The 27,999-nt window shown below is 39.4% G+C and overlaps 1 protein-coding gene across 1 annotated transcript; it reads right to left on the bottom strand.

Moving 5' to 3' along the window:
* Positions 1 to 27,777, bottom strand: plcg2 (phospholipase C, gamma 2). Its single transcript, XM_018704005.2, has 33 exons — positions 27,605 to 27,777; positions 21,342 to 21,534; positions 18,341 to 18,490; positions 17,833 to 17,926; positions 17,680 to 17,727; positions 17,350 to 17,434; positions 17,014 to 17,094; positions 16,856 to 16,899; positions 16,663 to 16,735; positions 15,929 to 16,030; positions 15,495 to 15,613; positions 14,283 to 14,368; positions 13,813 to 13,930; positions 13,420 to 13,588; positions 13,191 to 13,286; positions 11,197 to 11,283; positions 10,729 to 10,898; positions 9,853 to 10,053; positions 8,359 to 8,481; positions 8,098 to 8,278; positions 7,279 to 7,347; positions 7,082 to 7,191; positions 6,869 to 6,965; positions 6,697 to 6,769; positions 6,062 to 6,234; positions 5,620 to 5,722; positions 4,687 to 4,890; positions 4,243 to 4,379; positions 3,279 to 3,387; positions 3,017 to 3,184; positions 1,192 to 1,280; positions 912 to 1,078; positions 1 to 814 (listed from the first exon to the last, which is right to left on the bottom strand). The coding sequence occupies exons 2-33, from the start codon at positions 21,496 to 21,498 to the stop codon at positions 772 to 774; spliced, it is 3,726 nt and encodes a 1,241-aa protein (XP_018559521.1). The 5' UTR covers positions 21,499 to 21,534; positions 27,605 to 27,777; the 3' UTR covers positions 1 to 771.
* Positions 27,778 to 27,999: the final 222 nt, after the last annotated feature.

Here is a 27,999-nt window from a genome sequence, read left to right as displayed (position 1 = left end):
TAGTTACACCAAGCACACTTTATTGACTCAGTTCATAAGAAAGTCACAGAGGAATTATATATATGGAAAACTACAAACATCATCTGCCTTCACATCAAATACATGAAATGTTCTGATAACGCTGGATTAAGTCACTTGTCTTTATTAATCTGACTTTAAAATTTAATGTCACACGTTGAAACTCCACAGCACTCCTTTTTTTCTTTCTTTTTTTAATTCATCAGCATTTGAAATTAGACAAAGATGATTTGATGATGATCAAAGATAATTCAACACAAGTTCCCTTGCAGACAAACAAACTACTGTCCTGCAGTGAAAGTGTTATTACGGCTAGCAGACACTCATCTTTAATTAAAAATAAATATAATCCAAGCATCAGTGATGCAGTTTGATTACAGACTGAATCTAGAATTATTAAGCGCTACACTGGCTGTCTGTGGGGACTCCTCAGAGGAAATATTACAACCTTCCCCACATCTGACTCAACCAGTTCTGCTTAAGTCAATGGTTTCCTACATTTCCCAGAAGGCTTTTGGAGAAAGTACTGTAAGAATGAAGCGTTGCAGTATTTTTATATTTGAGAGAATATTGAGACCACACATTTTAAAAATCTTAAATAAATAGGAAACTTTTTGGGGGAACACTGGATGTTTTGACATTTTTGGTATAAAAATGAAAAAATTATATCATGTCACAACTGGAAAACTCTGATCATAATCCTTCCATCGTTCAGACAGGAAGGATGTGGACAGGTGAGGTTCTGCTGAGTCCTCAGGAGTAGAACTTACTGTTGTTTATCTTCTTTTCCTTTGTCCTGGGGCACAAAGAAAAGGCAACAGAAATAGTGAGGGACTTTCATTTAACCCCACCCCCCCACTGCCACACACACATGCTGTGAGTCTGAGGCTTACCTCTGTTTCTCATTGGTGCTGTACTCTCTCATGAGGTTGTTATGTTGGCGAGGGAGGGCGGAGCGCTGAATGTTGGTGTGAGTGTCATACAGGAAAGGTTCACTGCTGAGCTCAGCCTGCTTTTTCCTCAGCTGGCTGGAGGATGAGTACAGCTCCTCCTCCGCTTTCTGAATGACAAGAGTCATGTGACCACAATAACAGAAGTACCTCCATACTAATGTCAAACCACAAATATATGTAAATCAATACTGATGTGCTCTATGTGTGTGTGTTTTCTCACCCCTGCCTGCTGTACATCGATGTGGACCAGCAGAGAGGCTAACTCTAAGTTTTCACTGTAGCCATTCTTCAGAGGTACAGAGCGATAACCTGTTGAACCAAATAAAAACATCCAGTCCACTCTATTGGCACATGTTTAACCTGTGGTATAGTGGCAACCAGTAATATCAAACTGCAAAATTAAAGGAGTGTGTTTTTGATTGCTGCAGCCCATTTACTACAAATCCCAGCAACATTACTGCTGCTGGGCTAGATAAACCTGTTAGGGAGAAGAAAGGCGTTGTGAACTCCCTCTGACAACCTCTCTCACTGTATTATGAGTCCTGTTGGATTTCAGTACACATCAGGTACAGTGCATGATACCTCTCTGTAAGATACTATCATGCACCAGGTTTTCTGTGCATCAGTAACTTTGTGTTATTTTGATTAAACACAGATTAAATTAAGAATGTGCCCTCAATTGTTACCATGTGCTCAGAGCAAAATTAAGCTTTGTGAGCAGCGGCAAATGGCTTGTCTCACAGGCAGTATTCAAGCGGAGAGGTAGCTCTGCACATACTGCTCTGGACCCCAAAAGTGAATCACCCTCCTCTGGATTTGAAACAAATATATTTATGAAACCATTTATCATATATTTTGATTTACAGATGACAATGTGTAACTAAGAGTAAGTACATTTACTCAAGTACTGTAGTTAGGTACAACTCAGATGCATTTGTTCCTTCCTCTTTGACTATTTCCTTTTGATGCTACTTCATGAATTTCAGACGGAAATATTGTACAATTTACTCCAGATGAAAGAATACAACTCATTCTGAGAGTTTCTCAGTCAGTTTAAACCAATGGTTTTTGACAAATGATGCCTCACACATGATACCTTAAACAAAACAAAATGACGCCCTGTTTGAAATGTTTATTAGTTGTTAGCAATTCCACTAAATTTCTCACATGATTTAATTTCAATAACTGTTGAAGCCTCAAAGATGTAAACCTATCCAATATTTCACAAAAAGCCAAGAAAACAGATTTCTGTTCCTCTTTCTTACTCTATTTGTCATCTCATGACCCCTCAGATTTATCTCATGACCCTTTGGAAGGGCCCAACCCTTAAAATAAAACTAGAACTAAAAATAATTTTCATGGTTAATGGGTTTATGATGCAGATTTAGGCCACATTCTTAATACTTTTGGTAAATAATGTCTTATGTCCTATTAGTACTGTGTTTACTTCATTTATTTTAACCAAACCTTCACACTTCGCCTCAAGTTAAAATGCTAACTTATTTCCATTCTCATGCTTGAGATACCGAATGTAGTTCATCACAGTGAACATTCCTGTATGTGTGCTTTAGTGTTTGTCAGAGTTATGTTATTATTATATGATAATGCAGAGCAGACATTCTGCAACAGAATTTTTAAAAGCAGACCTCATGTTTACTGTGGTGGATTAACAATTTCTGCCAAGCTTCTACTACTTTATTTTCATACTGTACTGAAACCAGTGGAAGATATTCAAATTAAATTCAAAACACTTTTGTATTCTTTGGAAAATAGCTGTAGCTATCAAATGTCGCAGTTCATATTTTTTGGGTGAGAGTATTAACACCATGTATAGGTGAATATCTGACCTCAGTGGTTTGTCTACTGTATATGAATCTGAACTTTCTCAGAAGAGGTTATAAAGTAAGTAGAGTGTACAGAATTCTTGTTTCTAGGGAATAAATAAATATGTTATGTATTCTTCTTGATAAAGAATGCTACATCAGCTTCATGTGAAGAGCTGTTCACTAGCTCTGGCCCTCTGAGGTGCATATGTGTGTTCCCACCTGTGCGGATGCCTTTGACCGGAAATGTGGCCTGAGCTAGGAAGTTTGGGTCTGAGAACATGTCCTCCTCATTGACCACAAAGCGCAGGAAGGTTAGCTCAGGCTCGTACACAGTGAAGGTTACAGGCTCTGTTGGAGCTTTCCATACTGGGTTCAGACCATTATCACCTGCAGTGAGCAGAACAACAGCAAAGTACACATTATCACAATGAGTCAACAGGCTTCACCCGCCACCCCCACCCCCTTGCCCCCCTTTCCTTACGATAAACAATGGTCTTGAACTTCTCCTCGGTGTGTCCACAGAGCTCAACCTCAACAAATGGACTGGCAATGCTGCGGCCAGGCTTAGGAAGGTGTCTGGCAGCAATCACCTGCAGAAGACAAACATAACTGCTGTTATACAGTTCTCTCCAGACCAACAAGTAAAATATCAGTATGCTGGTATTGAGTATCTACTTATTTCATTACAAAATAAAGATCAGTCAGCATCATGCTCCTTTCTGATTATCGCAGTATCACCTGTACATATCCTGAGGCTCATAGGCACTTAGAGTGGCTTCAAAAAGTATTCAGACCCCTTCAATTTTGCACACTTTAATGTATTGTGGATTTAATTAAATTCACTCTGCATGTCCTGACAAAAACTAAGCCATGAAGTCCAATGAACTCTCTGTAGACCTCTGTGGTAAAACTGTGATGAGGCACAGATCAGAGCAATGGTATAAAACCACCAGGAGCACAGTGACCTATATACTGTACTTGTGAAATGGAAGAAGTCTGGAGCTACCAGGACTCTTCTTACAGTTGGCTGTCAGGTCCAACTGAGTAACTAGGCAAGAAGGGCCTTGGTCAGGGAAGTGACCTAGGTCAGAACTGAGGGAGGGATGAATCCAGCTAATTAGAGAGAGGTCCATAAAAAAAAACCTGTTCCAGGGTGCCGGTGACCTGAGAACTATCCCTGAATGGACCAGGCAAAGACCAGACTTAGAACATCTGTGGAGAGACCTGAAGATGGCAGTTCACAGACACTTAAAGAGACTAAGCCAAGAAGACTGGAGGATGTGGTTATTGCCAAAGGGAGTTCTACAAAGTCCTGAGTTCAGGCTCTAAATACTTTTGTAAATGACTGGTGGCCAAAAATGGCAGTTTTGTTCATTTAAAATTAAACACAATAAACATGTCGCAAACATGGAGTCTGAATACTGTGTGTGTTTGTGTGCACATACCCTAACCACAATGTTGTACTTGACCTTCTTCTCCTGATGAGGGTCGTAGGTATCATAGCGCATGAGCTCTGGCTGCAGCACGTAGCCCGTACGTCCATTCAGACTGAAGAGGGCGCTGTTCAATTGGGTGTATTTATCTGAGTGGACACATACACATCATATAAACCAGTTTCACCTTGCCTTTAGGCTGCAAGTAAGGAAATTAAAACTTAAAAAAAGTCAAACACGCCTCATAAGAACGATGAAAGTAAACTGGTAACTACAGCTGGTTACATCAGTCCAGCTAAAACACCAGCAAGTGCCTGCTCTGCAAGTATCACATGCCACAGGACACCCCCAGAAATCTTACTCTTTAATAAAAAGGTCTATCTCTGTAGGAATCCTATCCATAATGTTGTTACAAATTATCCTTTCTGGGAGCTCAACCCAGGTAAACTACTGTACCTGCAGTCTGGAAGTTGAGAGCCACCATGTGACAGCCCACAGCCCACAGTGGGTAAGGGTCGTAATTGGAGGATTCCACACGCTGGCCTTTTGGGTAGATACGACTCAGAGCCTTGCGGTTGTACTGCAAGAAGTCCTTGGTGCGGCTCTTTCCTGGTGTCTTGTTCTCCACAAAGGAGCGGATCTCTTTGTAGCTGTAACTGTCTGTAGAGACAGAACAAACTGATGAGATTGAGATTGAGATGAGAAGATTGATAGCATTCTCATATCTGTACAGTAAATATGAAGCTACTACCAGAAGATTATCTACCATAAGTCCTGACAGAGATTTCATTTGATCATATTACTGGTAGTTGCTGTGCCTGCTGGCTGCCGACTCTTGGTGACTCTTGAGTCAAACAGTCAGATTTATTCTGACAAATTCTGGACATGCCTGTTGTTTAGCACACAGATCCACTGATGTGTCTTTTTGTCCCTCCATCTGTTCTATGTAATTCCTTGAATGATTCCTACTGTATATATTTTTTTTACAAATACTTTTATATTTAAAGAATATAAAATATATATTTATATATAAGAATACTATATTAGAATTCATTTGTGGCCTAAACAGGTTCAGTTTCCACAGAAATACAGAGAGTGTCACAATATTCACTTTAATTTTAAGTGTTACCATATGGATTTACACTTTTTAATGTGCAGTATATTGCTTAATTGTTAAATGCTGATATTCAGACATAATTCATTTTAGCATTAATATGAGGGAATACTACACTGAGTGGACCATATGTGGTTTTACAGCGATGTTAAAAACCAGCCTGCTCTAAAACTTTACATTATGAGTCTGTATAGACTGTTTGTATGGAGACTATGTTCACTATGAAGTTGTGGTAAAGGTCTTCGTCTTTGGTATGTGTATCTACATGTGTTTACCAAAGCGGTCTTTCTCCTTGCTGCGTGGCTGACAGTAGACCACCAAGTCTGACATCTCCATGGCAACCTCTGCCTTCTTCTCCACTTCCACCTGCTGTCTCATCTGAGATTGGACAGAAAAACAGCCACTTCCTGTTTGCACAGTGATGCTGACAGATAACCAGTGGAAAAACCCTACTTTACAACCAACCCCTGTGGTTGTAAAGTATTTCTGTTTCAATCATATACTGTGCTTAGATTTAGTCTGAAGTAATGTAACATGGCCTGCCTAAGTGTAAAACCACAGACTGACACTGAAAGCCCCCCCTTTTTTTTTTTTTTTTACCAGACTTAGATAATTCTTGTGTTTTAACATAGTTTTAGATGTCCCCTCTTAGTTTTGACTAATTGAGCTGGACTCTTCCACTACTACATACAAGATCATATATGTTGAGATACTAACTTCTTGCTCCCTGTTGTACTGCTTGCTCATCTCTTTCTGAGTAATGTCCCAGGCCACCTGGTACCATGCGAACAGCTCCTCCAAAGAGCCTGCTGCCAGATCGAACTGTAGGACGTCCTGCTCCTTATCCTGCAGGGTCAACACATGGGGCTTCCCATTTTTACCAGTCTTCACTAGAAACGGAGGGGGGGGGGGAGTGTGAAGAGAGATAAGTAATTCCCATATTTTTATAGACAATACAAATTTGAATCCCTATCTAAATCTGGAATGCACTTCCTTTATGCTTAGAGATTAAACCATAGAAAGCCTCAAATGGCATGCAAAGAGGTATTTTTCAGTCAATGGCTAGCCCCATCTCAAATTTGTTGGTGTCAAGGAACTACAATAATGGGATTATCTCTCCACCATTACTTGATATAAAAGGTAAACACTAAGTACTGCATATAAGGATTATGAATATGATTCATGATTTAATCTATGATAGCGGTTTAGGTGACACTTAACTACAGTATCATAATTTCAATTACATACATATTAACTACTAGAAAAAGTAACATTGGTGTAGTGAGGATAATGACGACTAACGTCTGCACTCCACATCAGGGGTATATGAATGTCAAACAAGTTGTACTCACAATTTTGGATTTTGCACTTGGAGATGTCCACAACACCCTTACATAGTTCACCTAGTGGGTTGTCTTCCATGTCCTGTTTTAATACCCATCACAGACAAACACAAAATATTTTTAGTAAGTCTTTATTCTGACTGACCTCTAGTTAAACTGAGACCTAAACTCTAACCCTCACCTGTCCTGTGGTCTCACTTTGGGTGTTGTTGGACACTTCCTCTACGTAGTTAGCTGGGAATAACAGTTGCACCTTTCCACCATAGTCACCTTTCCACCTGTGGTGAGTAGAATGAGTAGGACAATGTCTGTTTTTTATTTGTGTGTTTTACAGTTGGCCAAGCCAGATAAAGTGTGTGTGTGTGTGTGTGTGTGTGTGTGTGTGTGGACTTACCATCCGTTGTTCCCCTTTGTTACATTGTGTATCAAAGCTCCTTTACTGAAGCTGTGCTCATCTGGCATTTTAGCCTGGTAGCTATATAAAGCCCTAACTGTACTTTGAGGCTAAAGGAGACAAACACACACACGATCATTAATATCTTTATCAGGAGAAACTGCGCAAGATGACAGAGTAAAGTGGTGTACACAAACCAGTGAGGGCTCAATCTCATTGGGTTCCACATATGTCTTCACCTCATACAGAGAGGCACAGTCTTTCTCCTGTGAAACACAATATGAAGAGGAAATGTTATCGGCTGCAGAACCATATATTGGACTGGTATTGACCTTAAATATCTATAAGTGGGGTTAAAACAAAGTAGTGAAATGGCTCTATGGATGGAAATGTCAGTCACTTGATCAATCCTAATGACTTTGGAGATTCCTGACTTTTCATCCTTCTCCATCAAGCCAAAATTTACCAGTCAATCTATGTTATAACTCATCCTCATCTATGGTCATGAGGTTTGTATAGTAACCAAAAGAATGAGGTTGCAGATTGGAGCAGCTTAAGAGAGTTTCCTCTGTAGTGCTCACTCTTAGAGACATCCGGAGGGAGCTCAGAGTAGAGCTGCTGCTCCTTTGTGTCAAAAGGAGCCAGTTTACCTCCCTGCAGCCATGCAACAAGCTCTGACGCTAGGAATGACTGTGGCCAAAAGACTAATCCTGAGGGGGTGGAAGTCACCTTCTCCCCCTTCCTTTATGAGGTGGAAGGCAGACATGACATTGTTCATACAGATGGAAAAACTCAGACTTTTGAGAACCAAACTTAATAAAGAAATTGTCATCTACATGGAGCCATTTCTTGCCAACTTGGACTGAGTGATTCCCCCAGCCAACTCATCATGGGCTGTGACCTAATGCATAGCACTTTAATGCAATAGCCTAGCAGCCTAATTTGTGTGGATGGATGGATGCTATAGTGACAAAATTACCCTACAGGGCTTCTTAATATCTCCTACAGTAACTCACAGTGCTGAAGCGATCAACCAGCTCAGGGGTGACTGGGTAACGAAGCTTGATCTTTCGATACAGCGGCTTCTTCCTGAAGTAGCTGACCAGCTCCATCAGGCTCTCAAACTCTGTAGTGGTACCCAGCAGGTACATGCTGCCCTCTTTCTGGATCCGGCAGTGTTTCACTTTACCATCACCTCTGAAAGACCAAGGACTTGATTACTACAAAAACACAAGGAGATCAGGTAAAGAGAAATCAAGACACAAGCGTCATTGCACCTGAATGTGATGGCGAAGGAGTCTGGTTCTCCTTCTCTCTGCCGAATGAGGAAAGCTCCATCTCTGGGAATCCTCAGAAGGTAATCCTCTGCCTGACCTCTGCTCAGGTTACTGTAGAACCACCTGTATAACACACACACAGGAACAGTTACATTATGCACCTTTGTTAAGATGGCGAACTTTTAGATACAAAAGTATTCAGTCATTTGTCAGTGACACTGCAGTATACTGGCTGACAAAAGAGGTGTTTTGCCCTTTTTACATGTAAATGGATTCAAAATGAACTGAAGAAAGAGAGACAGGAAAGAGTTACTATGTGTCTGTGGGTGTATGAGTAAAAGTGAAAAGTGAAAAATAGAAGCCATACATGCATGGTTGATACAGACTGAGTGTGGGACAGAGATAGAAGAACAATAGTGCGAATGCCTCCAGCAATAGTGTTCTTCTGTTTTATTAGTGTGAATGCTGGAGGCACACTATTGTTCTTCTAAATCCGTAAACTTTTGGCCACATTATTATTATTTTTCCGTACCTTTTTTGGCCCCTAGCTAGTCCCGCATGCTTTGTACTACAGACATCATTCAGGTATCAAAATGTTAAGCTTCTCTTGGATTTTCAGGGATGTATTCAACTTTTTGATCCTATGCATGTGTGACTTTCTATGAATTTCAACTTTAACCTGTTTTAACACACATATACACGCACACACAACTGACACCTGCACATTAACACATTGGTCATTTTGATTGGTGATTTACCTTTATACACACTTCTCCTTTTAACTGTTTGTCCCTCACCTCCTCTCCACCTCCACCTCTCTCTCTCTCTCTCTCTTGCTCTTTCTCTCTCTCTATCAACTCTTTCACTCACGCACACACACATTTTCTGCTATAGAAACCATACAAATATCAAGAGGTTTAAACTATCACCCCTTTTACATTTGTACTTTATTCAATTCAATTCAATTCAATTTTATTTATATAGCGCCATATCACAACAAAAGTCATCCCAAGGCACTTGTCTAGACCATACTCTTTAAAATAGGTATTTACAGAGAGAGACGCAACAAATCCCACCATGAGCAAGCACTAGGCGACAGTGGCAAGGAAAAACTTCCTTTTACCTTTCTTCAACTCTTTACACTTTTTAAAATGTTCAACTTTGCTATTGCAAAGTTGTTGCTATTCAACTGAATAGCTCAGCTCTTGTTTTTAACTTTCAGCTTCTGCATCTACCCTCTCTCTCTGCTAATGTCCACCATTTTAATCATTGCTTCAGAAATTACCTTTGACTTCCAACTTTTTCTTCTACATTTCAACAATAATTTCAGCCATTTTCAGCATTGCTTCAGCGATCCAATCAGCTCTCAGCATTCACACACATTTTCCACAGGAAATGCATTTTCTAGTTTTATTTGGTACCTCTATAGGAAAATGATATCAAGGTATCATAATTAGTCACTATTAGACTCATATCAGTTCCTATATGACAAACCCTTCTTGTAGATGTGGGTTGGGCCGTGGTACAGCGTCAGTGAGGCGAAGCTCAAAGTCTTGGCAGCGCAGTGGGTTTTCTCTGTAGTGCTGGATCAGGCCGTACACGCTGGGAAAATGCAGGTTTGGTGTCAGAAAGAAGTAATTGTGTCCCCCCTCTGAACCAGAGCGAATACGACAGTGCTGAACTCTCCCACTGCGCCTGAAATACACACAGAAGATCAGTTTACACATACATTTAACTGATCAACATATATTACACTATTTCTATAACCTGAAAACAGTAAAAGTAAATTTAAAAAAATTGGACTTTGTATAGAAAAGTTGAGCTTGGTGATGCAGAGGAGAGAGAGGGGGATGACATGCAGCAAAGGGCCTGGGTCAGATTCAAATCTGGGCCCAGGTGAGATACCTGGATGGTGTAATGTTTACAAATGTTTGCAAAGGTTGTCCGCAGAATAGGTTCGAATCCCCAGAGATGCCACACTTACACTATACCAGAACCAGATGGTCATCTTTTACCACTCTCCAAAGAGGACACCACTGTCTTAACAATGTGGACTGAAGGAAATACTGAAACTATATCCCATTTCAAGTCCACAGAGATACAGCCAGGATGTCTCATTCCAATGATCCTCTAAATGTGGTTGAGAAAAGCAAACATTTGGTCCAGGTTTGGAGAAAAAACATCTGTATTCTGTGACACTGTAGTGAATCCTCTGTGTATCACGTCATGTGAACAGGAGGCTTTAGTTCAGCTACACCTTCATTGGCCACTTTGTTTGGAGAGACATTCCTGGAACTGTGTATCAGACAAAAACTACAGTCCTTAAGTTTTTGGTTTCTGGCCTTTATATTAAGAAATGGATTGCTGTACCAGAAGGAGAGGGTGAAGTCTGTTACGTAGGTGTCACTTTCTCGGACCAAGAAGGTGCCGTCTCTTCCCCTGGTCTCTGTGCAGTAATCATGGATTAATCTCTCAGCCATCAGCCTGCCTTCCTTCATGCGACCGTGAAACCACGGCTCTGAACAGTGCAGGTCCTGGTACTGAGAAACACAACAAGAGCAGTTGTTTTTATATTCAGTATATATACATACAGCACATGTTAGTTTTAGGACCACAGTCATGGGGTATTCTTGAGACCTCACAAACATTAAATGCATTTCCTTCTTTATAACACAGTGTAAAGCTGACATTTTGAAACCTGCATTGTTAACATCCATGTTTGCTGACTACCACTCTGCTCCATATAGAGAGCCACACATGGACATATGCATCTTTATGCCCATATACATCATCAAAAACTGCACACTTTACTGTTGGACCAATAAAAATCTCTTTTACCTTCCTGATATCTTCTTCCTGCTCCTCATCCTCCTCTGCGTAGAACAGCTTGTCATCACGGATCACACAGTAGTGCTTGTTCCACCGCTGAGACAGATAAATGTTGTAAATTGAAAAGACAAGTTTCTCAGATAAACATGAAGCAGATTTACTTCAGACATTTCTCACTTCAAGTTCAAATATAAATCATTTCTCTACAACCACAAGACAATGACACATGTATTTCACAGGATGTATACTGTAATTTCAGTATGTAGCTTCTTTCAGTGATGATTCCCCACAGCAACAGCGTAAGACTGGATATACTTTGGTTACTACTGCTGCTACAGCTACACAATTAGGGAATTTTAAATCTAAATTTAAATCTAAAATGTGAACAGAATGTAAGTGTTCCTCTGTTGTTATACAGAGTCTTGCCAGTTTTTTATTTAGAGCCAGACTGTTTTGATAAAGTGGATAAAAGATTCTAATGCCTGATCTCAATAACCATCAATACATCATCATTATTTGCACCACACAGCATGTTGTAAATTGACACTGTAACACACTCACTGTAACACATCCTCTCCCATGAGGGAAAACCCTCTCTGTAAGTGCAGCTGACAATGATGCATTTTGACTTTACTGGACTCCACCATGCAGTTTCTACATGAAGTCAGCTGATCTAGTCCCAACACTGACTTTGTAATAAAGAGACTAGTAACAAGGAACAATAGATAATTATAAAGAATAAATAGATAAATAGAATCGCTTTGCCTACCCTGATAATTACGTTCTTTTACCCAACCATACATCTAGTCTGGTTTGAAAACAGGATTTCTCACAAACAGTGCAGTAGTTTACCACACTAACAGTCTGATGATTGGTGATTATAGCTGCATATTAACTAGGGATAGACCAATAATCGCCAGCGATATATTCGCATTTTGACCATATCGGCATCTTTTTTTTTTTTTTTTTTTTTTTTTAAATCCCACGGCCGATAAGAGATCAATTTAAAACTGGGCTATTTTGGCGCTGATGCAGCCGCGTCTGTCTGCAGTTACTACTCTGTCTCCAGCATTGTCTCACCCACAGCACCATCTGATTGGTTACACGCAGACCCATGGCACAGGTAACAGCCAATCAGCAGTGAATGCTGTGCATGCTCAGTGCTCTCACACACGGCGGAGAGGAGAAAAAGTTTGAACTTAAAACAAAGATAAGTGAAAGATAAAATGACATTTCAGTTATATTGAAATTTTGGAAAACTTTATTTACTGTAGAAAACTTTAGGGAGCTATTTATTTCTTTAAGTTTTCATTTAACTTTATAAGACATGCTGCTGAGCCTAGGAACTCCCTGCACTTTTTGTTAGAATTTTAAAACAAAGATGTCTATTGTCTAAGATTAAAAAAAAAACCTTTAACGTGTTACAAATCTGAAAAGCTATTAATAAACATATGCTTAAGGGCATTTAAATAAAGTTAAGTGTTGGAGTTTGTATTATTCTAAATTTTGACGCCAATATTTTCACTTTTACTGCAAATGAATATCGGCTCCAAATATCGGTTATCAGCCTCCTTGACTACTAATAATCGGTATCAGCCCTGAAAAAAACATATTGGTCTATTGCTAATATTAATTGAGTAGACTGCAACATTTCAGTCAGGTTTTACACAGCATTCATTTTTGTCCTGTCTGGCAGCAGGAAGATCCCTACTCTACTCTACTTTAAAATGCCAACCTGTTTAAAAGGGCCTATTTAATCCCTACAAATGAATTATTATTTTATATATTATTCCTACTGCTCCTCCAGTCTTTTATTCTATTCTAGTTTGCTGCTGCAATAGAACTTTCCTCTCATGTTATATTAAATGCTCCAGTCAATCTTGTGAGATGTAAAACAGATCAAAACTGCTCTGCCCTACATTAGGAAATACAGGTTAACACATGCTCTGTGTTAACGGAGTCTCAGGTACCTTGCCTTACCCATCTGACCACTCTGGCAGTACCTGGTCTACAGGGTCCCAGATCTCCAGGTCTCCCTGTTTCTGCCCCTTCCTTAAGTCTCTACTGAATCCTCCTCCCTCCACACTGAGCTTCTTGTGCTGCACAAGGACAACACAAGAACACAGTCATTAGTAACGATAACAAAACATTGTTATTGTTGCACCAATTCCACTGATATATCACTGTACACACACACACACACACACACACACACACACACACACACAGTACCTTGAGTATGATCTTGCCCTTCAGCTGTGTAGGTGAGGGTAGCTGCTCAGCCATCTGCTCCACAGGTTCAGTCAGCAGTTTGTTTCCAAACACCTCTTTAAAGATACGAGCCATTTGACGCTGCTGCTCTAAGGGACAGTGCTCTTCTATGGAAAGGATTACTGGGAAACTGAGACACAAGCATGGGTATCAAGATGGGATGGAGAAAAAGTGGCTGATTCACAATGTGAACAGGCAGATTTTAAACGGCTTACTGCAAAATCATCTAATATAAATCTAATATAAAATAACTGTGGATGAAAAGGAATACATTCCCACATGAAGTCATTAGGACTTCATGCAATTATTTAATATAAACACAGACAGAGTGACAGCAGTTTCTTCCATTCTTACTCTGAGGTGACAAACGCATGATCGTTAATGGCTTTGACCACATCCTCAAACTTGATCTTGGTTGTTCTGGTCCAGCCGTGGTAGATGATGGGCTCCCCGGGCCCCTCCCAGCAGTCCACTGAATAGATTCAGCACCAGACAGAATACACATACTGACACAGGTATTTATAGAGCAACAAAAGAACACAACTCATAGGCTCTGTTATCACTGTGAGGTTCAGAAAACATCCACTGAGAATCAAATGAGCACCACCAGATATGTGGACCAATTGCTGAGCTAAGAGCAGCATTTACACCTGCATTTTGTTAATTATCCTTTAAACCAGGTGTTACAGTTATGAAATAGTACATGAGTCAACCATTTGCCACCCCTCTTCAATCTTTGTGCTGCATAAAACAGCCAAAAATAGGAACACAAAATAAAACATTTATGATCCAAATATTGCACATCAGAGCTATTTCATACTGACATTCCACACAGCGGCATCCCAGACGCAGACAGCGTACATAGGCTTCTGTGGATGACTCACTACGAAGCTGATCACCAGTCAGGTAGCTGTAGAACATCACAAAAAACAGGAAGCATGAGAGACTACACAAAAAACCTGGTTATGTTTTGTACCTCTGCTGTGAAGTTATGATTTTGGCCTGGTTTGCTCATTGGTTGATGCAAAATGTATTCCGGATGAAATGTATTCCTCCAAATGGATAAAACAACTTTTTTTGATGTGAAACACTGGTGGAATGCCCCTTTAATAAAGGGCTATTGGTTTCTCACTTATTATCACTTATCACTTATTACTAAGCCCTCAGCAAAAATAAGTCATTTGCAAGGTTAATATTCCATTAATAAATGGTTTGTGCAATAATCTATCAACCCTGCACCTTTATTAGTGTAGCTGTATGTGGGATCCACATTCATAATCCTGCCTACAGCTCTGATTGGTTAACTGTGTCTCTAACCTGGGAAACAATCATCAATGAGGTCAACACCAGGCCCAAACTGCAGAACATGGTAAATGGTAAATGGACTGTACTTATATAGCGCTTTTCTAGTCTTTTCGACCACTGAAAGTGCTTCACACAGATTACATTCACCCCATTCACACACATTCATACAGACACAAAGTGTTTTTCTATACACACATTCACACACCGATGCGATGCACACACATCGGAGGGGTTCAGTTTTTCAGGTTCAATTTGGGGTTCAGTATCTTGCCCAAAGATACTTCAGCATGCGGACTAGAGGAGCCGGGAATCGAACCACCGATTGGTGATTGGTGGGCGACTGCTCTACCTCCTGAGCCACAGCTGCCCCCAACATAGAACATAGGAAACACCAATGAAAGGAATTTTATTCCAACATAATGGTGGAAACATTTTTTATATTAATGAATTATAGCTGAGCAACAGAAACATTAATTAATGGTTTTTACCATTGTTGACTGTGCAGGCTTGGTTTGTAGTTTCTGCTGATATTAGCAAATAATGTCAAGAAATGAAATTTAAAAAATGTAAAATTCTAAGTCACAACACACATCAGATTTCAAATCAAGTGACCAGTCAGTCATCCACTGAATGATGAGTGTGATCCCCCTTGATTTATTCCATATATACAAAGGTTGTACAGTTTCATTATCAGGTGTGTGGTTTGTGAGGATGTGTGGAGTCATACTGACGTGTTGTGTGAGGAGCTGATCCAGTAATGGGACAGAGGATTGTTCATGTCCAGGTTACTGATCTCTGAGAACTTCTCGTCCCACACAGAGTTCTCCTTGGAAAACAGGAAACTGAGGAACTAGGTAAGAGTTAACAATAAGTCAACACAGGCTCTCATGACTTGTGTGATATAATTTAGTAATCACTTCAAATATAACAAACAAAAAGCTTTTTCAAACCAAACAGTCATCATTTTGATCAAACTTTTAACACATTGAACTGCATTACAGAAAACTACCAAGCTGTTTCCTGCCACATTCAGCTCAGTTTATACAAAATACATTTTCTAAACAAGTCATTAATATCAACCAAATAAAAGAACTGCAACAAGTCTGCCAATGAAAACACTGTCCACAAACAGTGTCTCCTAACACAGAGACACAGAGCAGAGTACCTCACTGACGGTGAACTCTGGGTCATTAGTTTTCCTCATGGTGTCGTCAATGAAGGTGGTCATCAGTTCTCTGACCTGGTTCAGATCACTGGCCCAGGATTCCTGAGGGATGAAGGGAGTGAATGAACAATCATGGTGCTATTAAATAATCAAGAACTCTAAGCAATTGACTAAACTGATGAAAAGATTATTCTTATATTTCATTCAAACTGGCAAAGAGAAATGTAGGCCTGAAATCACAAAAGGTCAGTTTCCTTCACTGTGGATGATGAGGAACATGTTTTTTCATCTTTTATTCAGTACCCTAATTATGAATAAACTCAAGTATTAAAATGCAGGTGGGATGTAGTTTGTGGATGATTCACTTGACATTAACTTGGCACAAAAAGTGATGAATGTGTATTACATTGTATGTAAACTTGTGTAAAAGTGATCCACAATAAAGTCCACAGTGACTGCTGTTGTGCTGACTGTGACTCAGGGATGAGAAACCTGCAGTACCAGCTGTAAAACAGACTCCACTGTGACCAAGTTCTAAAGCTGTTTCACTTTGGGTGTTGGGAAACTAAAAATTTGCAATTTATTTAATTTTTTATGTGATTTACAAATCTAAAACATGGATGAATGAATTCTAACACATATATAGTTTTTGACAGGCACACTGGAGTAAAAAAAGTGAGTTAGACAGTTAAAACAGCACCTCTCTTCTCTTCATCCACTGTGGCTTAGTTTACCTTCTGTTCGTAGATGAGGAATCGTTGGAAGTCATGGAGCAGAACTGCTGAGGCATCTGGTTTATCTGTGTTACTGTACGATGAAAAAGAGCCAACACACAGTCAAACTGACAAACTACAAACTATTTTTACAGGCTGCTGTTCATTCACATCAGAGTTTGTTAAGATCAAGTGATTCACGTGTTGAGCTCACCCCAGAATAAAAGCACATGATTCCTTTTTGAACTCATCAAGGATCTGAATTAAAAAACAACAACAAAAAAAAAAAAAAATGGAAAAATATTCTGCAAAGCATATGCAGAGTTATATACACAGTGCAGTATATATTTAATGTGATTAACTCAGACTCACCTCATTCTGTTCAAACATTATAAGGTTGTACAGTTTATGAAATTGCTCAAAGTCAAGGCGATCTTTCTTCGCTCCAACTTCCTGTGAGAACAGAACATTAAAGCTCGACAAGTGAACCAACACAAAGGTTATTTATTTATTTCAAATGAGGTCTAACCAGTTCTTATCTGATATGACAGAAATGATGCAGTTTGCATTGTAGAATAGATCAATAATTCACTGGTTGTTTATGTGGAAAGAAAGAGGTTTCCATGACAAAAAAAAATTAACTTGAATCAATTTATTAACTACACACAGCAGTGAAGACATGTCATGTAGAGAAGAAAGGAAGCGTACCAGGAATTTGTCTTTGAGAATACGAGAGCTGGGAGCCTTGTAGTTGAGCAAAGGAAGCAGAGCCTTCAGCTCCTTCATAGAGATGCTGGGAAGGACACAAAAACACAGCACACATCACATATCCATCTGGACTCAGACAGAACTCATACCACACCATCATTTATCACACACGTCCTTTAATGCGTTTAAACTGAATTACTATAAACCCAGAAAGATTTCAGTACATTTGGCAAAAGATGTGATTTTTTTATGTACAGTCAAGTGTAAATATTTTTCATTCATGCACTGAGCTGTACGTCCTAGTAACCAGATCATTTCTGTGTATAGTACCTGTTTGTTTTGGTCTGATTGATAGAATACATCTGCTTCCTCAGCCAACTGCAGGGAAAATAACACAGAGAAATTAATGACCGGAAGAGTCTTAATCACTAATAACTATGCGTATATGTGTGTGTGTGTGTAGAGAGAGAGGTGTGTGTCTACCTCTCTATAAGGACCGGAGTCGGAGCAGCCACCGTCTCTTGCCTCAGCAGTTCAAGTCCTATCAGCCATTTTTGAGCCTCATCCACAGAATCAGCTGGAAAAATATCAATGATTGTCCTAATCAGACATTTATCACAGTGGCTCTGCTTCTAAAACATAAAGGATGTCTGACCTGCTGTTTAGGAAATATTTGGCCTTTGAGCTCTCACAAGCAGAGGAACAAAAGGAGCATTAAACGGAGATGTGAACATAATCTATATTGTATACCTATAATTTATATCAATAAAATTAAATGTACAACACAATAAGTTTGCAAAAAGTGAGGGTCTGAATACTTTCTGAAGTGATGAATTATTATCATTATTGAAAATCAGCATGGTGAAAGCATTAACTATATTGAAGACCTTCTTAAAATTTAAACAGAATACTACTGATGAAAAGCAGTTTCATCAAAAACTGCATCTGATTTGAACAGAAGGCTTGAAACACACTAAAATAAAGACCTCACCTCCCAGACTGAGGGTGTTGAGAACAAACTGTGAACCATAGAAGACTGTGAAACACGTATTCTCATCATGTTTGTCTTTTCCATCTTTGAAGCGCTCAAAGTCCTTGGAGTTCCTTCCTGGACGAATCTCTCTGATCTCAAACAGGTCCACTATAACACAGTACACATATTATTTATGAAGGACCAATCATCATCTCTGAGGACGATATAATTTTAAAAAACAAAAGTGTTAATAAATCCAACTTTTTTTCAGTTTCACACATTTTCAGCTCTTATACTATCACTATGGGTAGATTTCTTTAGGGGATGATTAGTTTTAGACTTTGACTGACTGTGCTAATAAAAGGTCAAGATTTTAAAACACACACACTAACTGCTATTTGGAGTATTTGGACCGCTCAATTTGAATAAAATAGTGGATACTAAAAGTCTCAGCTTTAATTTGAGCAGGTTTACATCAACTCTAAAAGAACTGTGCAGATATACATCAGATACACATGAGATACAGCCCTTTTAACACATAAGGCCCAAAGTTTAGGACTTAAAAAGTAATTGGACAAATACACATGAAATCAAACAAAATCATCATATTTAACAGTTTGTGCTCTTTGACCCATAGACAGCAGCAGACACTTTGTATTTTCCCAGGCCTCCTTCAGCCTCCTTCAGCTCTTGTTTGTTGTGATCTCTCTACCTTCAGTCTGGTCACCAGAATGGATATCAAGTGACTGCTCAGCCAGTCGAGGGTATTCCTCCTCTTCACCATGAAAAGCTCTTTGGTTTCTTTGACCATATGTTTAAGCTCACTGTCCTGCTGAGTCACAAAATGTTTTCCAATGAGTCTAGAGACACCGGGTTGAATCTGAGCACTGAATGCCTCTTGTAAACATCTGCATTTATCCTGTTGTATCATCCTGTTTAATCACCATTGAAATCATCAATAAATACTGATGTGACAGTTCCACTGGTGGCCATAGATTCCTAAGCTATAACAGAACCACCACTATCTTTGACAGTGGTGGTGACTTTTAGTCATGAGCTGCTCCTTTTTTCTCCACACTGTCCTCATTCCATCATTTTGATAGAGCTTGATTTTTATTTCATCAGTCCACAGAACTTTGTTCCAGAACTTCCCTGGGGTTTTTGCATCATGTGGTGAATCCTCTGAGCATCTAATCATGATCATTGACAAGGAAACATGCGCACCTACATCCTGAAGAGCATTCTTGATTTGCTGTGCAGTCAAAAGGAGTTTTCTTCACTATACAAATGATTCTCTGATCATCCAAGACTTCTACCAGCTCTTCTTTCTCTGCATCTGCTTCTCAGACTGTACCAAACTGATTTTGGCAAACCAACAATGATTTCTCTGTGACAGATTTTTGCTTTTTTTTAAGCCTCATTATTATTTTCTTCACCTGCATAGTGACCTTTTAACTCCTCAAATTGACAGACAGCTCCACCTTAATATAAATGGCAACTCTATACTCTTGATAAGTTCTGAGCCATGTGTGAGCTTTTTGTGCATGTGTTAGAAGCCACGTGTCCAGTTACTTCTGAACACATCTAATTTAGGCACTGTGTTTAATGGGCTGTATTTCAGATACAGTTCTTGCTATACTGACGTGAACCACCTCAGTATGTGCGGAAGCACAGAGCCTGAAAAGCAAAAAATGTGTAACTGTCCAAACACTAGGGTAATAATGTCTCAGACTGCCTTTCCACATGTCAAGACTGAAGTGTGATTTAAATTTAGACATCACTACAGAGGCTCAGCTACAAACAAGCTAAGTTAACAATCAGGTTTGTTACTAACTGAGAAAATGGGGGGAAGGAAATGACAAGAGCAGCTTTCTCTCCTCCCTCTGCAACTGTGAATGGCACTGAAAATAAACCTGCACTGATGAGGCTAATCAGTGGCCAATAGGGTACGTGTTAAAATAAATAGGACTGTAATGGTGGCTTGGAATATAAGGAATGACCATTTGGCCTCAAATCTCATTAAGGAACACTTTGAAAGAACTAGTAGCATGTAGCTGTAAAAGATTAGGTGTCTTGTAGCCAGTGGAGACGCTAAACCTTTGCTATGTACACCATACTAATTAATAATCATATTTTCTGCCACTTTAACATTTTTTCACTGAGGGTTTGGCAGTTTTAGAGTGACACATTTGCTACCCCAGATTCCATTTAAAGATTTGGTTTGTCCTGTGGACTTTTCTGTTTACTTCTACTGTTTCTCACCAACAGACATTGTGTGTCAAACCTCTTGAGTGCATTTCTTTCCTCATAAAACAGTTGCAAGGCTGATTTTCTGAATATTATAAATCCTGTTTTGTTTACATCCATGTTTGCTCACTCTGGCTCTTTCCTCTCATAATGCTGCTTCTTCTTCTCACATCACCATCACCAACTGCTGATAGGAAGGAAAAAATGAAACTGGGAGCAGGGATATATGTTGAGTCAACTGACTGCTAGTGCATGTGTGTCTTTGTGCATGTGCATGATATGCACTGCACAAAAATAGCATCCTGACTAGAATTAGAATTACCAATTGCGGTTGTATGCCTCTGTGAAGCAGGCCAGTTGCAGCTAATTAGCAATTCTTGAGTTATGTGTTCTGTGAGGTGACCTTTGACCTTTCAACATCAAAAAGTCCAAGTGAATGTTTGTGCTAAGGTTGTAGGGATTCCCTCAAGGTGTTTCTGAGATGTGCAAAAAAGTGTTTAGTAAGGTTTCAGTGACTTTGACCTTTGACCACCAAAATCTTATCACGTCATCCTTGACTCCAATTGAATGTTTGCACCAAACTTAAAGAAATTCTGTCAAAGTGCTACTAACATTGTGAAAAATCAAATTCACAAGAGTGGGACGATCAACTCGAAAACATAACAAAAACGTTTCACAATAATTGTGATTTTAATTGTGAAGAGATATTGTCACTGGGTTGAAAACAAACTCAGAGGAGGACGGCGATGATGATTTTTCATGATGTACTTACAGACACCATCAGTCTTGTCTGCAGTGCGTGTCCATGCCACCTGGCGCGTCTCCATGATGACTTGTACAGTGAGCCGCTCTGCTTTCTGCCGAAACACCGTCATGACCACACCCATCTCCATGTCCCGTTTGATGACAATCTTCCTGTACTCCGTCATCTCGCCCTTGCTGCCCCAAACGAGCCATATCCGCAGCTGAGACAGAACAGAAACAGAAATGTTCATTTACAACTGCAGCCGGTGTAAAAAAAGTCTCTGTAAAGTCAAATCAACTCCATGTGCAGGTGTTTTGGAGATCATTTATTTCTCATATCTTTAAATTACAACTTTAAAAAAGGGGCAACCCACAAAAATCCACTGACTTTACACATAATGTTCTGTAGTCCCTGCCTCATCCTGAGAAAACGGCTGATTTATTCTGTGGTTCTGGAGGAGTCTGAGAAAATAACCCTGATGATGTTATCAGGTCATCTCTGCTAAGGTTTGGGGATTTGAAATTTAGAAAAGAAAGCCTGTGTTACAAAGTGGTGGCATGGCCACAGTTGTTCACCAGACAGGAAGGTCCTAATGATACTACTGGTTGTACTATGGAAAATCTGGGATCCAAGGTTTTTGGAGATTGACTCAAAGTCTGAGTACACCGGCTGTGCTGCTTCCATTCTGATCTTTTTCTTTTTAATCCACCCATTTGTGAACCAGTGTAATTTTAAATCTTTACAGTGCCCCGTTATTCAACTAGTCATTCAAATTTTCACTTTACAGTTGTGTGCAGTTGTGTGCATGTAAAATACCTACAAATTTTAGAGGGATAAACTCTACTGACAACAAACTGGGTCTGTGGGGCCTTACAGTTCCAGGCTCAAGGTTGAGCACCAGAGTCCAGCAACTACTAAATCACCATTTATTATGTAATCATGTTACAGGTTGTTGGCACCTTACAGTTAAAATAACAAAACTGAATAGACAGGTTTTCCCACATGCTTAATAGCAAACAAGCTTCCTCCTGCAGATTTATAAATCAAAACTGAACTCTAGGCCCGAAGACGTCACTAATCCGGAGGTCAGTGAGCAATAATCTCAGTATAATGATGAATTGTTTTGTGGTACATAGCCCAACAGGGAAACATCATATTCCTTCGCTGTTTCATCATTATTGGTAGATTATTTGGCATTCAAAGTACTGTTCTTTAATGCTCTTCATGGCAGACTCAAGATATAAAACTTAAAAATCTTGTCTTGTTTCTGTCCTTACACTCATATGTAGTGGCACAGCAATATACTTTTTAAAATAGATTAGTATTCATTTTCATCTTTACAGCACAGAACTTGCTGTTTTCTTACATCATTGGTTTTACAGTTTAAGCATTTTATACAAATATATCAAAGAGGAACAAACAAATCAAAAATATCAAGAGGAAAATGAGGTACTGTGTCAGCAGGCAACCAGGACCAAAAAAACAGTATAAAAGACATGACTTTATCCCAGCTTCAGTTTCTCTGTTGAATTCTTAATCTATGACTGTGTTCCTGCCCACCTGTGCCTGCTGAACTAAGCTGGGAGCTGCCTGTTTAAAGTAACTATGTCACAGACAGAGCCAAATTCCCAGTAACAGAGACAGTGACATTCTGTAATGTAATGAGTAATGTATTCACCAACTTCCCTCAAAGAACTCAGCTGAGCTTGATGTGATGCTCCTGTCACTGTCGCTCACTAAAGGAACGTGGTCAGTCGAGATGACAGAGCCTTGTTAAAAAAACTGATCATTTCTGATATGATCCTGGGAATTCAGGTCTTCCTAGAATTTGCAGGTCTGACAAAAGCCAGTATTTTCCCAGTAATGGTCACCAGGAATTCAAAGGCTCTTGTTTTAGTATTGATGATGTTTTGGGCTCAGCCTGGGTCCCAGAGGACCACATAGATCCATGTATTTATTGTGTTCTCATCTTCCTTTAATCTGACATTGCTCTGTTGTAGACCTGACATTTTTCAGTAGTATAAATTCTGTGATATTTAAATGTAGTGATTACATTTCACAATTATGTATTCAATTACTTATTTACTTACTACACACTGGTCAAACAGCCTTGGGCTATAGGGAACTGTGATGGGAATTTTAGTTTTACAGACCAAATAATGAAATAATCAAGAAAAAAGTTAGCAGATAATCAATAAAGAAAATAGTCAGTCCTGCTGAACCACTTAAACCTTACTCTGGTCTGTCTTTTTCCTGCCTTTTGCTAAAGCACCAACATGCTTTACACTTATCAGCTCTCCTGTTCCACAGGGGCTTAAAAGGTTCTCCAGTGATCAATACTGCACTTCCATGAAGTTGGGGGACCCACACGAGAGGCTGAGTCATCCTGACCTTTAATCTCTGGGGATGTCTTGAGCTGACCCTAAGGAGTGTTGGGTGGATCTGGGCAAATTTTAATAGATCAGTATCAGCTCAGATAAAGCTGAAAAAGTTAAATGGGAAAACACACAGAAAATTGCTTCTGGAACTGTTAGTAAATTGATGGCAGGCCAAAATTCAGCTTGGCTGTTGTGAGGTTGTGGACTCTCTGTAAGCCAGTGTCTGCACTCTGAGTGGACTGACAGCTCCAACAGACTGACAGGTCATCTCTCGCTTCACATCAGTTAAATCAATAATTTAAGCTTATCAATATTATAGTTTTGAATCAGGAGCTTCAGTATTTGATGCAGATTGTTGCAGCTGTTGTTTCAATGTGTCATATATATTTAATCAACATTTAGGTAAATGTACTTATGGAATTTGACTCTGTATCAGCAGATACCACATACCTCAGGTATCAGGGTATCAGGGGTAAAACACTTGACCAGGACATCCCTGGCCTGTAGTATGGGTCAAGATCCAAAAACAAGAGGTCCTCCATTCTAAATACTGGATCTCATAGAGCCATGTCATTAGACACTCCCTCCCTCCTACATGAAAACGTCTTTCATAGTCCACACCTTCAGTTTGTAACACAGGCTTTCTGTTCAAAATCAGAGACAACCACTGTCCCATCATCAGTTTTTGTTTTTGTTTTTTTTAACTTTGGAAAGCTCCCTTCAAGGCCACAGAATAACAAACAGTATTGTTACTGGTTGGTTAGTAGGATATTCTCTTTCTACTGGTGTAATTATCATTCACTTTTCCTCACATATGAAAGCTCTGTAAATATCATATGCAAATGTTAGAGCTCAGATGATTAACTTGTTGTGACGTGCTTGCTTTCTGCCTTTTCAGCCATTTTCAGTCTCTTGCCTTAGGGATACATCACAAGACCTAATATTTAACTTGCAAATGACCAGTGGGATATCAAAACAAAACAGTGCCACAGGAAGAGCTCTGTGGAAATAAATAAAACTAAACTGTGTTACAAAATACCACTAAAGAGGTACTGTGGGCAGTTTCCTAGTATAGTTTTACATTAAAAGAAATCATGTGTAATGTAATATTAAATACAAGACAGGCAAACAGAAAGACCCAAGCTCATGAAATTAGAAAAAAAATTGTTTTGCACAGGGACTCCATGTTCTGTCATTAAAACTACAATTACATTTTCAACGCCAACCAGTCAAGCTGTAGTTCACATCCATCTCTGTCCATATTTTTGACAAAATGGAACTTATCACTTTATTGACATGTGTAATTCCAGTGAATAATTTCCATGGATGGATGAAGTTGTAGCCCCAACAGTAGACAACGCTTCACACACGTCTTCAACCCGCCAGCACAGATTATCTAAACGGTCACCACAGTTTCAAGATGGACGCCAAGATCAGCATCAATGATTCAGTATCATCTGTGATCATGTGTATGTGTGAAACATGGTCACAGTCTTCTGTTCCTGAGTTGTGGTGTCAAATAATGTCCAGAAAAGTGCTTTTGCAGAACATTATGACATCACAGTGAAGATCAACTTTGACCTTTTGGATATAAAATGTTATCACTTGTTGTCACTTCATCATTTTATCCTATTAGACATTTGTGTTAATTCATTAGTGTACAAATTCTTGAGGTGTTAACAACACCAAACATTTTTGTGAGGTAGCAGTGACCTAAGGTCACTAAGTGACCATAGACCACCAAACTCTAATTATTGCATCCTTGAGTCAAAGTGAACTTTGGTGCCAAATTTGAAGAAATTATCAAGGTGTTCCTGGGGATGGATGGACAATCTGGTAACATAACATCTCCAGTCACAGATGCCACTGGTGCAGAGGTGTAAAAAAGTACAAAGCTTACTGCATATCTTCATATTCAGATGAATAATAAATGTGAAACAACATACTAACATCTATATTGAGACACCTGAAATATAAAAATGAAACTGCTTTCTTCAGTGTCCTGAACTGCAGTTAATCATTAACTGACACTAAAACACAGCTATTCCCCTGTTTTCCCTGCTGAAACCTTTAACCCTGTGAAGGGACTGTCCCTACTGGGATTACTGCAGTTTTACTTAGACTAACAAATTTCCTAACTAACAAATGCAGCAGCAATGCATAACATGAATACTGTGCCAGTACAGCCTTATATGCTCATGTCGCACATGCACAAACACCCCAGTGTTTACTGTGTATGTGAAACCAGAGTGTGATAATCCACAGTGCTGAATGTTAACATATTTGCTCTGTTGGTGCAACAGTAGTTAGATACACAGCATAGTACTGACCCATGCACATCAAGGAACACATACACACAAATACACACACCTACAAACTCTCTTGTCAAGCTAAGTGACAGTTTTATTTTCTTTTTAATGTCTCTATCAGCAGCTCAAAACTACACTGACTGCATAGATAAAATAGCAAATGCAACAGAGGCAGAAAAACTGTCACAGGTTAAATGAAACCAGTGTGGAAAGGCCAGAAGAATGAATGATAGAGTAGTTACAATACCAACACTTCTGTAAAATATGAAAGTTTAACACAGGTTTATTCATGTGCGTTATCAATATTTACAAATCAAAACAACTGTAAGCAGTTCATTACAAACATTATTAGAATGAATATAAATTGAATTAATGTGAATATAAATATTGAAAAAACGAGACACTGCCTTCTGCTAAAGACAGACAGAGAACTAGGGTGCATGTGCCATAGCTGATTTGGATATTACACTGGTGATACTTTTAGTAATGTTGCAATGAATTGTTCAGCCCTGGCATGTGGCTACAGCCAACGTAAAGCGTTTAAGAGTTCACATCCACATATACCAGAATACTTTTCTTGCCTTCAGCACAGCACTCTAAAATCAGCAGGCAGCTGTTGTCCTACACAGAACCAAATGTTAATAGTTAAAAAACAGCTAGTGAAGAACCTTCTACTCTCCAGCTGTTGGTAAAGACTGAAACATGGCTGAAAGAAGAGGGCATATTGAACTTTCAACTGATCCGATGGACAGAGACATGACTCCAAATCAACACTAATATTGCATAATAAATAGTGTGTGTATGTGCAACTGGTTAGCAGTCGCTACAGAAAAATTATAAGGCCATAATATCAGGGCTCTTATGATTGAGGTAATTTTTGTAATTGTATCACCACACCTTTCACAAACACACAAACATTTTGTCCACAGCTTTTATACCAATTTGGTGGGAAAATGTCTGAAAATACAATAGAACAGTGAAGCCAAAGAGACTACAGCCAGAAACTGAACATACTGACCGTGATGAAGATAAAACCTTATCTAATGCAGCACTACAGTGTTGACCTGATATACTGAGTGTAAGATACAACTGTGAAGTTTTAGTAGAAATTAAACAAAATGATCCCTCAGACCCACTGCTCCACACCAAACCCCTCCCGCTGAAAAGGAATTATAATATAAGATATAAATAACAATAGGTTCCCTGTTATGTTGCATATGGTGACACAAGACTGACTACATCCAGGTGTCAGCACACTACACTTTGTTGAGCTCTTTATTCTGACAGACCTTTATTTCCTTATTTAAATAATCTCCCACATGGTTCCTCCAGAGAACGACCATCATGAGAAACCTGGCCGTCAATACGGTACAGCAAGCAGGTCTGAGTGTGATCCAGTAGACTGTGTGAGGTTGCAACCGGTGGACCCGGTGTGTTACTGCAGACTGATCCATGCTGGAGCTGCAGCCTGGTCTCACATCATCTGCAGCCCGCAAGATACGCTGCCAGTAAAAAGCGGATTTCCCCCCTTCTTACTTAACCCTGACACAACACAAGCACTTAAACACGGACTAAAAAGATTTTAATAAAGTCAAAGACTTACCTTACAAGTGAAATCGATTCTTTTCAGCTCTACACAGTTAGCGCTTGTTTTCTATCTAATCATGATTTGAAAGTTATGAAATGAAGCTGGAGAGGATGTAGAGCGTTGTCAAAAAGTCCAGCCACAAAACGGTCAGTTCCTCTATCTGTGTGTACAAGGAAGTAAAAGTTAACTTGCATTATAGGCATAGCCTGCAAGTTAAAAAAAAAAAAAAAAAAAACAAAAAAAAAACCAGAGGCCGGAAGCACGGACTGTATCTATGCAAACGACACTATGCAAGTGGCATCGGACGGAGGGCTGAGAGCTGCCACTGTGACCTGTCTGGACCAACACTCGTGTTTCTTTGTTCAGCGTAGGAGCGAGTTTTTGTGTTTGTGAACATGGAAACCTTCTCA

This window comes from Lates calcarifer, linkage group LG10 (assembly GCF_001640805.2).
Source record: "Lates calcarifer isolate ASB-BC8 linkage group LG10, TLL_Latcal_v3, whole genome shotgun sequence".
NCBI lineage: Eukaryota > Metazoa > Chordata > Actinopteri > Centropomidae > Lates > Lates calcarifer.
Note: the sequence above shows the minus strand (reverse complement) of the source record. Positions and strands in the feature narration are given on the sequence as shown.